Source organism: Siphateles boraxobius, unplaced genomic scaffold, assembly GCF_051911475.1.
Source record: "Siphateles boraxobius isolate OS27281-9 unplaced genomic scaffold, OSU_SipBor_1 1, whole genome shotgun sequence".
NCBI classification, from domain to species: domain Eukaryota; kingdom Metazoa; phylum Chordata; class Actinopteri; order Cypriniformes; family Leuciscidae; genus Siphateles; species Siphateles boraxobius.
The window spans coordinates 17,630,990-17,645,748 of NW_027508699.1; the positions used below are offsets into that span (position 1 = coordinate 17,630,990).

Genomic DNA, 14,759 nt, shown 5'->3' on the forward strand with positions numbered 1-14,759 from the left:
AACGCTCTACTTTAGATGCAGCTTCATTGGTATTTGGAGAGTTTCTTCTGTAAATCATGATGTCTTGCAAAAATAGATATATTGATCAGTTGATTATCAGTCAAAAAAAAATCTATCTAAAACCTCTAGAGGATTATTTCATAATTAAGTGAAATAATAATTTCCACAGTGAAATGCTTTTGAATACTTTTACCATGAACATGCTATTGGGCATTTAAAAAAAATTATATCTGTACCGTTTTTATTTTGTTTTGTTTTTTGCGTTTATTTATTGTAGAGCAGTAAAAAGTTTGGGTCATTGATCCAATGGCAGAACTCCTCCCTGTCTTCAAACACTGCTTTAGGTTCCTGCCCACTGACTTCTGTTCATACAGCAAACCTTTCAAATATCCATTCATCACTGGCTATCCAACACACTGAAGGTCTTCTTTCTGTCTGTAAAAACCATAAGCATCTGCTTTCACCAAACCAAGGACCCTTTTGACGTCACCAGGGGCACTTTTTACATCTTCATTAATTAATGGACCATTGATGCATAGATTACATGAAGAATAATTGCATTTTTTTCTCGGACGAACAAAGAAAATACTTCACCTTAACATAAAATTGCTTTAGCAGCTCTTCTTGTCTGAAGAATTTTTATAATGGAATTACTGTTTTTGATTTTTTGCTGTGGCACGTTTTGTTTTACACGTGCAAGTGTGACGGAGCAACAGACTGCTGACAATATAGAAAACCGTGCAACTCTAGAAGATGAAATGGACAATCAAGAAAACATCTTAACACAGGTAATTTTTCTTGGTTATCTACAATTTTTAAAATTCAAATGATTACATGTACATACTAGTTAGTGAGTGTATTTTACATTGATAATAATATTATTAACAATAATTGTATCATATTATTAAAGAATTTGCATTACCAATTTATGCATGTACATAATATAATGTATATTTCATACACAAAATATGTATGTCAAGTCATATGTACATAACATAATAATCTATAAAGCACTATTTTAAAATATTTTAAAACTTTAATTAGCATTAATAATTTGTATTTATTTATACTTTATGAATAATAATGATTCCATTCTTGACTCTAATAGCTCATTGGGGACTATGATAAGGTGAAGACTCTCTCTGAGGGCTCAGACTGTCGGTGTAAGTGTATAGTAAGGCCTCTGAGCCGGAGCGCATGCAAGCGCATTGAAGAAGGTCATGCCAAGGCTGAGGACTTCTACACAGTGGAGACAGTCACTGCAGGATCCAGCTGCCAGAAGTGTGCCTGCATCGCCCCTCCATCCGCCCTGAACCCCTGTGAGGGAGACTTCAGGTTTAAAAAGCTGCAAGACGCCGGGCGGGACGATATCAAGGTAAAGGGAATCATCACAACAAAAAACAACTGCACTGGTTTTAATAGATGATCCCTAATAATCCTGGATCAGTTTTAAAACCAGACTTATCTTATTTCTTCTGATGACTTGTTTTAGACTTAAATATATGAGTATTATAAATAGCTTCTATTAACCCTCTAAACTCTTATTTTTTTAATGTTTCAGCTTTCAACCATAATGGACCTGCTAGAGGGAGCATTTTATGGGATGGACTTATTAAAGCTTCACTCCGTCACAACAAAACTTCTGGAACGGGTCGATACTATAGAGAAAGTGAGTGAGTTATATATATATATATATATATATATATATATATATATATAGTACATTACATTTATTAATATTTTACACACTCAATGATAAATCAATAAATTAATTACCTGCTGTATGGGCCATAACCAAAAAGTTTGTCTTTTTTTATTAGTAAAAAAGTGTTGTGTAAGTTAAAAAAAATTAAAAAAAGTTAAGCTTCCACAGTAGCAGACCAATCCAGTCATGGTACATTAAGAACAAGAACAGGTTGTCACATTATTTCTTTTTAATCATACTGTTCCCTAAAACAACAATGTCGCCTCTGTGCACTATTCAGTATTACCATGGCAACAGAAATCACTGTGTCCTTTCAAATGTTGCCACTGGACAAAGGGGAATTGAGTTCAGGTGGTTTAAGCGGAACTTCCACCCATGGACCTCTATTGTATTAACATTCTGCCTACAGTCGTTTTCCAGAAACTTGACAAAGGAGAAAGTGAGTGTGAAAGGTGAAAAAGCACAGGGGAAGGGGCCTCGCTCCAACCAGCGGCAAGAGAAGAAGCGTCTCAGTGTGCTGGAGCCCTCGCTGCAGAAGAATGTGGCCGCTGCGTTTGCTCACACCGTGGTACAGATACAGGACACACTAGCACAATCCATTACAAATGCCTTAATATTTGTCTCACTTCACATAGATGGCAACTGCCAACATATAACGAATACACACTGCAAATGTCATTTTTAAAATTCATGCAAAGGGCAAAGCCACCAGTACTAAACCCTGCCCAGTGGAAACAGTGGTTGAATTTACTGTGAGCTTGAAGACATGCAAGTAGAGAAATAGTCAATTACAGTCATACTACTTTCCCACAGCATGCTCAAGTCATTAATACACCACAAATTCCCCCATCTCATCCAGGAGATTTATGCAGCCACACAGAAATGGGTGGCTTGGAAAGAGACAATTAATGCTGCTTATTTGATGCAATGATAATTACATACATTTGTTAAGATAATAATTTAACTGGCAATTTCACTGTTCCTGAGCAGAGGAAATATGAGGAGAAGTTTGTTGGGAATCAGGGCCCCAGCAAGCCTGTGCTGAAGAGAAGCAACTCTGGGGATCAGGAGGAGTCACATAAACCTGTGAAGACCAAAGCAGGTCCCAATGACATGACCATCAGAAGCATGACCTTCTACAAAGCCAACACGATGGAGGATAGTGAGGGGGTAGAGCACAGTGAGTGTCCAACATCTCATTTTACTCACCAGAATTTTTTACCTTATTATATCCATCTTAAAAATGTATGTTATTACAGTGGGACCTCAAGTTGCAGCTCCTATGTTTTTTAAAGATATGAGCAACTGAGGAAAAAATTAAGAAGGAACAACAAGAAGTTCTTGAGTTTCATCAAGAAGCTAAATGAAAGTTCACCACTAATAATCACACATTAGCATTACGTATTGACCGCACACATTATTTTAACAGCAACCTTGTTTCCAGAAGTACTACTTTCCCGATTTATTTTATCCATAGGGTTTTCAAAAAAACACTTCAGTAATGAGTTCTAAACCAACCAGTTTTGTAGTGAATCACAACATTTCAAAATTCAATGTAAAACAAAAAGGTATATGAAAATGTGAAAAAACTTAATGTGTACGTTATGTCTTCTATGAGGCAATGAACTACTCAGATGATCTAATCAAATTAAAACAATATACATCTATTAATTTATAGCAAAATGTAGGTTTGAAATCAATATATTTACAATTTATTGCAAAATATTTATGCATATAAATAAAATACTATTCAAAAGTTTGAGGTCACTGTTTTTATAAGGCTCAGCAGGGCTGCATTTATTTGATTCAAAAACAGTAATATTGTGAAACATTATTACAATTAAAAATAACTATTTTAGTATATTTTAACATCTTCAGTGTCACATGATCCTTATATGCTGATTTGGTGCTCAAGAAACATTTTTAGCAATTATTATTATCATCAATGTTGAAAACAGACTTTTTTCTGAACATTTATAAATCTTCTGTAACATTATAAATGTCTTTACTGTCACTTTTGATCAATTTAATGTGTCCTTGCTGAAGAAGGTATTCATTTTAAAGAATCCTACTGACCTCAAAGTATTAAATGGCAGTGTAAATGTTGCCTTTCATACATCGATTTCTGAATACGACTGATCTAACGCCTGTTGCGTGTGTCTCCCACTATCCTGATTAGTATTAGCAGTTACATCTTCGGGATCTCTTTTGATCCGAAACACCATCAGCTTTACTTGTGGATTTGGAAAATGAATTGTGTCAATTTCCACAAGTTGGTATGATTCTTTAGGGTCTTCATGTAAAGTTTGTAACATACTTTGGTTAAAATTCCTCAATGGTTGTGTAAAACAACACCTTATTACCTCCTCAAAAACAGCTCTGTTCACAGCGACCCATTTCAGTGCACGTCTCTGTAAATGAGAACGAGCAATTGCTCAACCCACCACTCTCTTCCATGGGGGGTGTGGACACAAGACACATAAAGTGCTGCCTTGGCAGACAGTATACAATTGGCTGAGATCGAAAAAAATGCTAATATGGGACAGTCCGTCAGTGGTCGTGGGCGGAGCAAGAGCAATATGACATCATATGTATACATTTATTTTATGACATCATATTGCTCAGAAAATCCAAACGGCTTGATTATTGAGAGTGTTTAGGCTTTCTGGGGATAAAAAAAAAAGAATGAATGGATTTTTTTCATTGTAAGTTTGTTGTGTCCACATTTTTTTTAACAATCCAGCATTAACAAGTGCATTACATGGTGAGCGTTGGATTATGCAGATGTATTTGGAGGTTATATTTTGCTATTGGCATATATTTTTGACCAATCAGCTTTTTTTAAGTTCAAAATCACTCTCATTGGTTGGTGCTTATTGCTTATTGTTTTGTGTGCAGTAAAGTGTAAAGTTTGGAGATGGTGTACATACCTGACAAATTATTCTAATAAAAATAATTAAATATCGCCAAAATGTCAAAAAGACAGTCAAGCATATTTTCATTTTCCAAATCCACAAGTAAAGCTGATGGTGTTTCGGATCAAAAGAGATCCCGAAGATGTAACTGCTAATGCTAATCAGGATAGTGGGAGACACACGCAACAGGCGTTAGATCAGTCGTATTCAGAAATCGATGTATGAAAGGCAACAACGTCAAAGGTGAGAGAGAATATCACAGATCAACAGAATAATATTAGGTCTCAACATAGCTTTATACATGTAATTAGGGCCATGCAGAAAGATATGATGCTCTTATAGTTGTGAGATCCCCATTTAGTGACGTGACACATTCCAGGAAAACTTGTATGGTCTTGTAGTACTTGTAAGTTGTATGTATGGTCAGTGTCGGTCACAGAGCCTTTTCGTTGCTGTTTTTGATCCGGCAATTATTCATTTACAAATTAGGCACTGTGTATGACCCATTATTTTCAGACTACAGGTGAAATTTTACAAACAAGTTCAGCTTAAGCATTTCATGTTTCTTCTCTCAGTAGTTGCCACAGCAGCACATGAGGTTGTAAGTGGCGATGGCTCTGTGGATTTAATAATTGAGGACCAGCTCCATAAGCAAGAGCCATCTGCATCTGTGACAAGACCTGGAACTCCAGCAGCAGTGACCCAGACACCCTTAATGAACCTCAACCCACAGAACGGAGACCCTTCTGCTGCAAACATGCCAAATGTGACCAAGCAAACTAAAGGAGAGGCTGTAAAAGCCAAGAAGTCAGGCACAATTACAACAGCAAGGGCAATCCTGCCAACCTCAGTGACTTTAACTACCACTATGACACCAAGCACTAATACAACAAGCATTGCAACTCCTCTTGCAGTGCCAAAACAGCTGGCCAGTGTTACAGCACCCACAAAGAAGTCCAAACTTAGCTGGGATGAAGCTACGACTCAGACAAGCACACAACCCCCAAAGAAGACCAAAGAACAAGGTAAGCTTGAATCTAGATCCCCCTTTGATAATTATTAACTAAAAGAGTTTAGAGGGGCTGTATGATCTGTGAAATATAGATTCTTCCCATCTGTTTTTATTGTTGACAGGGATCTGCAAGGACACATTAGCAAGCATTGCTGATCCTGTTACACACAACACGTATGGCAAAAATGAAGGTGCCTGGATGAAAGACCCAAAAGGCAATGGAAAAGTTATTTATGTGACCGACTACTACTATGGGAACCAGCTTCTGGAATTCCGTGATATGGACACCTTTAAACAAGGTACATCTGACTTTAAAATAGTAATTTGAAGCATACTGTACTGTATAATTTCAACTTAGGGTCTGCAAAGGGATGCTAGGGGGTCTGCAGAATGTTTCGGACAGTGTAATTAAAAAGAAAAAAAGAAGATTATTTTGATCAAATTGTAAGTTTGATTGGAACTGGACTGGTTGGAACCATAACTGTACAAAATATTAACAAATCTGCAGCCTACACTACTGTTTAAAAGCTTTAGGTTAGTGCATTTTTTAAAAAGAAATTAATACCATTATTCAGAAAGGACTGATCAAATTAATCAAAAGTGACAGTAAAGACATTTATAATGTTAAATGCTGTTTTTAAATAAACACTGTTCTTTTGAACTTTATATTCATCAAAGAGTCCTGACAAAAAGTATCACGTTTCCACAATAAAGATATTAAGCCGTTTTCAACATTGATGATAATTAGAAATGTTTCTTGAGCACCAAATCAGCATATGTGACCCTGGATGACAAAACCAGTCTTATGGGTCATTTTTTGAAATTGAGATTTATACAGCACATGAAAGCTGAATAAATATGCTTTCCATTGATGTATGGTTTGTTAGGATAGGACAATATTTGGCCGAGATACAACTATTTGAAAATATGGAATCTGAGGGTGCAGAAAAATCGAAACATTGAGAAAATCGCCTTTAAAGTTGTCCATTTATGTTCACGATTGTGCTGAATTCACTCACAAAAATAAATGTTTTATACATTTACGGTAGGAAATTAACAAAATATCTTCATGGAACATGATCTTTACTTAATATCTTAATGATTTTTGGCATAAAAGAAAAATTGATAATTTTGACCCATACAATGTATTGTTGGGTATTCCCACAAATATACCCGTGCTACTTAAGACTGGTTTTGTGATCCAGGGTCACATATTAGAATGAATTTATGAATACATTACATTTTAAAATATAAAACAGTTATTTAAAATTGTAATACTATTTTACATTGCTGTTTTTAATGTATTTTTTTCATATAATTGCAGCCTTGTCGAGCATAAGAGACTTCTTACAAAAACATAAAAAAATCGTACTCACCCTTATTTAGATTTATTTGATTTAAATTATTTCTCTTCATAGTAGTAATCTCTTCATACATTGTAATACAGAAAACGTCTCGGTTACGTATGTAACCCTCGTTCCCTGAGTAGGGAACGGAGACGTTACGTCGGATGACGACGAATGGGGGTTTCGCTTAGAACACCTATCGACTTCGAGTATTACAAAACGAGCCAATGGCGATGAAATGCCATGGGTCTGCGGAATTTGCATAGCGTATCTCCGCCCCACCGCGTGGGTATAAAGGAGGACGCCGGCAACATGCAGGTATGTCTTCGCTGAGGAGCCGAGACTGAACTCAGGCGTCTGCCCAGCGGTACAGCGGAAGTGGCAGGGAGACGTAACGTCTCCGTTCCCTACTCAGGGAACGAGGGTTACATACGTAACCGAGACGTTCCCTTTCGTAGTCACTCCGAGTTACGTCGGATGACGACGAATGGGGGTCCCCGTGAAATCACGCCACCTTCACAGCTGTCTTCCAGTGCCCTGCGAAAGTCTGATCCCCTTGTCGTGATACTGGCACAGACGAAGGAGTCCTACTTAACACAGGAATACCAAGGTACACTGGGAAGCATATCTCAGAGGAGATATGCCGCAGCATGCCTACCCGTAGGGAGGACTTAAGATACACATATGGCCGGAGGGCTACATATGGGTGAACACTGAAGTGACCAGCCCGAGGGGTGGCAACTTTCAACTCCAGGAGGGCAAGATGGCTTGCCAAGGGAAAGACACATGCTCAAGGAGGCTTACAGTGGAAATACACATGTGGGGGTTACTCAGGGAGGAACCATGCACACGGAGGCACCTAGCCGACGCCCAGGCAATAGACACTGGCGCCAGCGTCAACAGTGCAGGAGGAACTCAGGGCTTCAAAGAGGAAGGCTCACCTAAGGAATAATCGCACGTATCCAGTCCGTGGAGTGGAATGGCGAGCAAGCGAAGACACCTGAGCGGGTCCAGCACGAGAGGACACAGGCTCCACTCGGAGATTATAGAATCTGGCGAATGTGTTGGGTGTCGCCCAGCCTGCAGCTCTACAAATGTCTGCCAGCGAGGCGCCATGTGCTAGAGCCCAAGAGGAAGCCACACTCCGAGTGGAGTGGGCTGTCACACCAAGGGGGCACGGTCGGCCTTGCTGTTGGTAAGCCAAAGCAATGGCGTCCACTATCCAGTGAGACAACCTCTGCTTTGAGAGAGCCTTTCCCTTCAGTCTCCCACCATAACAGACAAAGAGCTGGTCTGAGGTCCTGAAACACTGCGTTCTGTCTACGTAAGCGCGGAGAGCGCGTACTGGACAGAGCAGTGCCAAGGCTGGGTCTGCCTCCTCCCGGGGCAGCGCTTGCAGGTCCACCACCTGGTCCCGGAGGGGAGTGGTGGGAACCTTGGGCACATATCCAGGCCGGGGTCTCAGGATCACGTGAGAGTGACCGGGCCCGAATTCCAGGCACGCTTCGTCAACGGAGAATGCGTGCAGGTCCCCTACCCTCTTGATGGAGGCCAATGCAACCAGGAGCGCTGTCTTCATAGACAGGAACTTAAGCTCAACTGGTTGCAGAGGCTCAAAGGGAGCCCTCTGCAGGGCATTTAAGACCACTGAGAGGTCCCAAGAGGGAACGAGAGGAGGGCGAGGAGGATTCAGTCTCCTCGCTCCTCTCAGGAACCTGACGATCAGGTCGTGCTTCCCCAGAGACTTACCTTGAACTGCTTCGTGATATGCGGCGATAGCGGCCACATACACCTTCAGGGTGGAGGGAGACAGCCTTCGCTCCAACCCATCTTGCAGGAAGGAAAGCACGACAGAGATCGAGCATCTCCTGGGGTCTTCTCGACGAGAAGAGCACCAGTTGACGAAGAGGTTCCACTTCAACGCATAGACATGTCCCGTGGACGATGCTCTAGCGGAAGTGATGGTAGCCGCCACCGCTGGTGGCAGGGAACTCAAACCTGACTCGTCCCGTCCAGGAGCCACACGTGGAGCCTCCAGAGATCGGGTCGAGGGTGCCAAAGGGTGCCCCGTCTCTGAGAAAGGAGATCCTTCCTCAGAGGAATTGGCCAAGGAGGTACTGTCGCGAGGAGTACCAGTTCGGAGAACCAGGTCCGGGTGGGCCAATACGGCGCAACCAGAATGAGCTGCTCCTCGTCCTCCTTGATCTTGCACAAGGTCTGTGCGAGAAGGCTCACTGGGGGAAACGCATATTTGCGTAGGCCCCGCGGCCAGCTGTGCGCCAGTGCATCCGTGCCGAGAGAGCCCTCAGTCAGGGGATAGAACAGGGCGCAATGGGTCGAGTCGTGAGAGGCAAACAGATCTATCTGTGCGTCCCCGAACTGGTCCCAAATCAGCTGAACCGACTGGGGATGGAGTCTCCATTCGCAGGAGATGGGCCGAAACCGTGACAGCTCGTCGGCTGCAAAGTTCCGATCTCCCGGAATGTAGATAGCACGAAGGGACCTCAGGTGCTTCTGACTCCATAAGAGGAGGTGGCGTGCGAGTTGCGACATACGGCGGGAGCGTAGACCACCCTGACGGTTGATGTACGCTACAGTCGCGGTATTGTCTGAACGGACTAGTACGTGTTGACCCCTGAGCAACGTGAGGAAACGGTGCAGGGCAAGGCGTACTGCCAGCAACTCGAGGCAATTGACAAGCAGAAGGCGCTGGGGTCCTGTCCAGGAGCCCGCGGCAGCATGTCCGTTGCACATGGCGCCTCAGCCCGTGGAAGAGGCATCTGTGGAGACAACAACATGCCTGGAAACTCGTTCTAGGGGAACACCGGCCCGTAGAAACTGAGGTTCCACCACGGGGTGAAGGTCTGACGACAGGTCGGAGTTACTGTAACTCGGAGCGTGCCATGATGCCATGCCCACCTCGGGACTCGATCGCGAAGCCACAGCTGAAGCGGTCTCATATGAAGCAATCCGAGCGGCGTTGCCGCAGCTGCAGATGCCATATGCCCCAGGAGCCTCTGAAACAATTTCAGTGGGACCGCACTCTTGTTTAATGGCTGAGTGGAGAAGGCGACCAAGTCCATGCCGAGAAAAGAGCTCCCCTGCACGGGGCAAAGTTTACTCCTTTCCCAGTTGACCCGAAGGCCCAGACGAGCTAGGTGCCGGAGCACTGGGTCCCTGTATTCACAAACCTGGTCTCAGGAGTGAGCTTAAGACAGCCAGTCACCGAGATAGTTCAGGATGCGAACCCCGTGCTCCCATGGAGGAACAAGGGCTGCCTCAACAACCTTGTGAAGGCGCGAGGAGACAGGGCTAGCCCGAATGGGAGAACAGCGTACTGACATGCGCGCGCCCTGACAGCAGAACGTAGGTACGGTCTGAGTCGAAGGAGAACGGAGACATAAGAGTAGGCGTCCTTCAGGTCGATCGCTGCAAACCAATCCTGTGGCCGCACACATCCAGAAATGCGTTTGGCCAGGAGCATCTTGAACGGCAGCCTGAGAAGGGAGCGGTTCAGATGCATAGGTCCAGGATTGGCCGTAACCCACCAGACTTCTCCGGGACAATGAGGTAGGGACTGTTAACCCGGACCTCATCTCGGCTGGAGGGACAGTCTCAATCGCACCCTTCGCCAGTAGGGAGCAACCTCCGCTCTCATGATAGGGGCATAGCCACCGACGAAAGTGGAGCGGACTCCCGTGAAGACGGGAGGAGACCGTGCGAACTGAATCGCATAGCCGAGCCGATGGTTCGCACGACCCAGCGGAACAGATAGGGAGCTCTAGTGCAGGCTCCCAACTGTGCCAGCGGAGTGAAGAACCACAGACGTCCCCCCGGTGGTGCAGCGAAGCGGAAATGACCAGCCCAGACGAGGGCGGCATAGCGGCCCGGTGTGGGGGCAAGGTCATAACCGCACCCTGACAGAGGAGGCCAGGGAAGGACCAGCGTTCCACGGGGGCCTGCTCTGTCAGGGGTCTGGCGACAGAGGGGGACAGGGGCGAAACGGTCCGTGGACGGCACGCCGTGTCAACCACCTCTGGGGCAGAGGGGGAAGAGGAGAGCACGGCTTGTGGGCGGCGCTCTGTGTCGTCCGAGAACTCTGTATGCTCAGAGAGGAGAGAGTCAGTTCTTCCTGAATAAGGATTCTTCCCCAGCCCTCCACCGGGGAAAGGAGTGGCCCTGCTACCAACTCCTGGAAAGAACTGAGTCTCATCTCTGAGCAGCCCATCTCAAAAGTGCCGCTTAACCCGGCGTTTAGCGGGGTGCGGGGCTGGAGAGGGCTGAGGCATCCCCCTACGGTCTTCCAGAGCCAGGCCCGGGTGGACGGGCGGGGTTGGAACCGTGGGAGGGAGCCTTCGGCGGTGGGCAGACTGAGGGATCTGAGCGGACGGCGGGCCGTCGGGCAGAATAACCTCAATCTGCTCACGGGCGGTTGAGAACTGTGGGCAGAAGCACTCAACCGCACCGCCGAAGAGGCCGACCTGGGAGATGGGGTGTCGAGCAGACGGGTCCGCCCGACATCTTGCACATCAGACCGGTCAGCCCCAAACTGGTGAACATCACCTGACTCCGAGAGCGTACGGCCACTTTCGTCGCTCGGAGAGCAAGGTCAGTGGCGGCGCGCAGCTCACTGAAGAGCCTCGGGTCAGTCCCGCCCTCCTGCATGTCCATGAGCGTCTGGGTCAGGTAGACCAGCAGAACGGTCATGGGATGCAGTGAGGCAGCTGCCTGTCCTGTGGCACTATAGGATTTCGCCACAGATTACTGTGACGAAAAGAACTACAGGCTTGGACGGGTGCTTAGGATTGCGCCGGGAAGCACTCTGAGGACACAGTAGCATGGCAACAGAGCGTTCAACCGGGGGAACCCTAGTGTACCCATGGGCAGCGGCCCCTGAGGGGAGGAAAGGCGGATGAGACCAACGAGAGGACCCGTGAACTCATCATGCACGTCCGGGAGGAAAGATATTGGGGTATGCCGTGGACGCGTCGGCGGCCTCACCCAAAAACCAATCGTCCCGGGAAAGCATGGCCATCATCTCCGGATCAGACTCAGGCACAGCCGTATGCACACCAAGGGGTGGCAGCTGTGAAGAGTCGTCATTTCCAGAAGAATCAAGCCCACCTAGTGATGCTGCTACAGACACAGCATCATCCTCTGTAGCTTCAAATGAAAACACACGGGCCACCCGTGGGTAGACTCGTGGAATCATCAGTTCGCTAGCGGGCACCGTCATTAAAGAGGGGGGGCTGGGGCGTGGACACAGAGTCGGCGCCTTGTTCCAGACCAACACCCTCAGGTCACCCTGTCCACCAGCCGAAGATCGGGTAGTGGATGAGGGGACTCTCACTCTTGCGAGTTCACCGAGTCTCGACCTATATATGACGCGATGATCACGTTCCCAGAGAGAACATGAGTCATCCACGAGCGCTGTTCAAGCATGATCAAAGCCCAAACACACTAGACAGCGCTCGTGCCCATCAGAGTCCGATACCAGTCCGCTGCAACCAGAAATGCACGGGCGAGCCGTCTTTAAAAAGACGTGCCGCGTGCGAGCTCTTTTATGAGAGGAGAAAAAAACTCCGCGATGTTGAAGCGCACAGGGAGACACACACACACTGGCAGATCACTGCACAGATCAGCAGGCACTGTGAGCTCGCTGCAGATCGCCGTCACACCAACACCGGAGAGAGAAGCTCGTCTCATAGAGCGAAGTCAGAGATGATTGTGGAGTGAAGAAATATTCTTGGCTCCGAAGCGAAAACATACCTGCATGTTGCCGGCGTCCTCCTTTATACCCACGCGGTGGGGCGGAGATACGCTATGCAAATTCCGCAGACCCATGGCATTTCATCGCCATTGGCTCGTTTTGTAATACTCGAAGTCGATAGGTGTTCTAAGCGAAACCCCCATTCGTCGTCATCCGACGTAACTCGGAGTGACTACGAAAGGGAACGTAATATATAAAGTAATATAATATTACTTTAGTAGTACTACAAATGTATAGTAAAATTACAAAACAACACAAAGTACATCTTACAGATAATATCTTAATCATTTCAGCTACAGTGGTACAGTTACAATATTATAAAAAGCCAATTATTTAATTTTAAAGACAAAATATCACAATATTATACTGTCTTTTCTCACATAGCATAAATGATTCTTTATACAGCTGCCTTTATATTTTAGGAAGGGGTCCCTTGCAACAGGCTCATGATGGACCCCTGCAAGATATATGACATTTATTTCTCTTCTTTTTCTCACAGGGCAGTTTAGTAACTCCTACAAACTCCCTTATAACTGGATTGGCACCGGCCATGTCGTCTACGGTGGCTCTTTCTTCTACAATAGAGCTTATTCTCGTGATATAATCAGGTTTGATCTTCGTCTCCGGTACATCGCAGCCTGGACCACCCTTGATGACGCAGTATTAGAGGAGGAGGAGGCCCCCTGGGGTTGGGGAGGACATTCAGACATTAACTTTAGTGTGGACGAGAGTGGGTTATGGTTAGTGTACCCAGCTCTGGACGAAGAGGGATTTCACCAGGAAGTGATCATCCTAAGCAAGCTTCAACCCTCTGACTTACAGAAAGTGAAGAGCTGGAGGACCGGCCTGAGGAGGAACTACTATGGAAACTGCTTCGTCATCTGCGGCGTTCTGTACGCCGTTGACAGTTTCGAGCGCACGTATGCCAATATTTCCTACGCGTTCGACACGCACACACACACCCAGATGATTCCCCGTCTCCCTTTTATAAACAACTACAGCTACACCACTCAAATCGACTACAACCCTAAGGAACGTATTCTTTATGCATGGGACTACGGCCATCAAGTGACCTACAATGTAATATTTGCTTATTAACAGTAATTTAACACTTTATTAAGGTACTGCGTGCAGCACTTTCTGTATAAAATAGTAAAAAGATTGTGTCTTAAGTGGGTTGTAGATCAGTCTACATGACAAATATTTTTTATGAATATTTCATCATATCTTATTTTTTTGTCTGTTGCATGTCTTTTGTATTTGCTTTTCAAAGTATGTTTCTTATTCTCAAAGGGGTACAAAAATATTATTGAGCTATTCGTGACAAGGTTCTCACTGCTTTCTTGAAGTGTACATGTATGTTGTATATAATGTAATTTAAAATAAACTGTGATGTGTCATTACCTCAGACTAAAGTTATTTTAAGGTCAACATGAAACGTCATTCTCAAGCAACCCATTAAACTTCCATAACATGGTGTATTTTTGAGTGAAACACTGAGACAAAAAAATTAAGATTTCCATCTGAAATTGATTGGATCGTCAAAGAAGGTTTCTGTTTAGCAGGTGGCCGAAAAGGAGATATTCAAATTTGATGAAAGAATATGATGTACATTTTTATCTTTGTATGACATGCACTGATTCATTTTGCACTAAAAGACTAGGAATGTGCATTAAATACTGATTTTGATTTCACACTGATCTCAAGGATTGGCTGGTACTACTTTAGTATTAGCTACATCTGTTATCAGTCCGCAAGCTCTACTGTAATCTTTTCCTTGCCTCTTTCCTATGAGAAATTCCTAGAAAAAACAGTTGAGAAAGATTAAGGGGCAAAACAGCACCTTGTGGAATAGATAAATATCACCATTACAAATCACTAGTGTTGGCACGCTACCAATATGTCAGCGGCTACCAATACCAGTACGTCACAGTTCTCTGTATGGATTTCGGTACCATAGCAAAAATATTGTAACTACTTATATTATCTTAAAATAAAAAATATAAGCTAA

General features: G+C 44.6%; 1 protein-coding gene across 3 annotated transcripts; it reads left to right on the forward strand.

Annotated features, from left to right (window-relative positions):
• The first annotated feature begins 368 nt into the window (after positions 1-368).
• Positions 369-14,151, forward strand: olfml2bb (olfactomedin-like 2Bb). Of its 3 annotated transcripts, none has more exons than XM_077225746.1 (8): positions 369-788; positions 1,109-1,375; positions 1,562-1,669; positions 2,115-2,273; positions 2,696-2,885; positions 5,535-5,645; positions 5,755-5,931; positions 13,248-14,151. In XM_077225746.1, exons 1-8 carry the CDS (start codon positions 645-647, stop codon positions 13,844-13,846), a joined length of 1,755 nt encoding a protein of 584 aa, XP_077081861.1. In that variant the 5' UTR covers positions 369-644; the 3' UTR covers positions 13,847-14,151. The 3 variants fall into 3 exon arrangements, with proteins under 3 accessions (XP_077081861.1, XP_077081850.1, XP_077081856.1); XM_077225735.1 differs by having other exon boundaries at positions 371-788; positions 5,196-5,645; XM_077225741.1 differs by having other exon boundaries at positions 371-788; positions 5,199-5,645.
• The last annotated feature ends 608 nt before the right edge of the window (positions 14,152-14,759 follow it).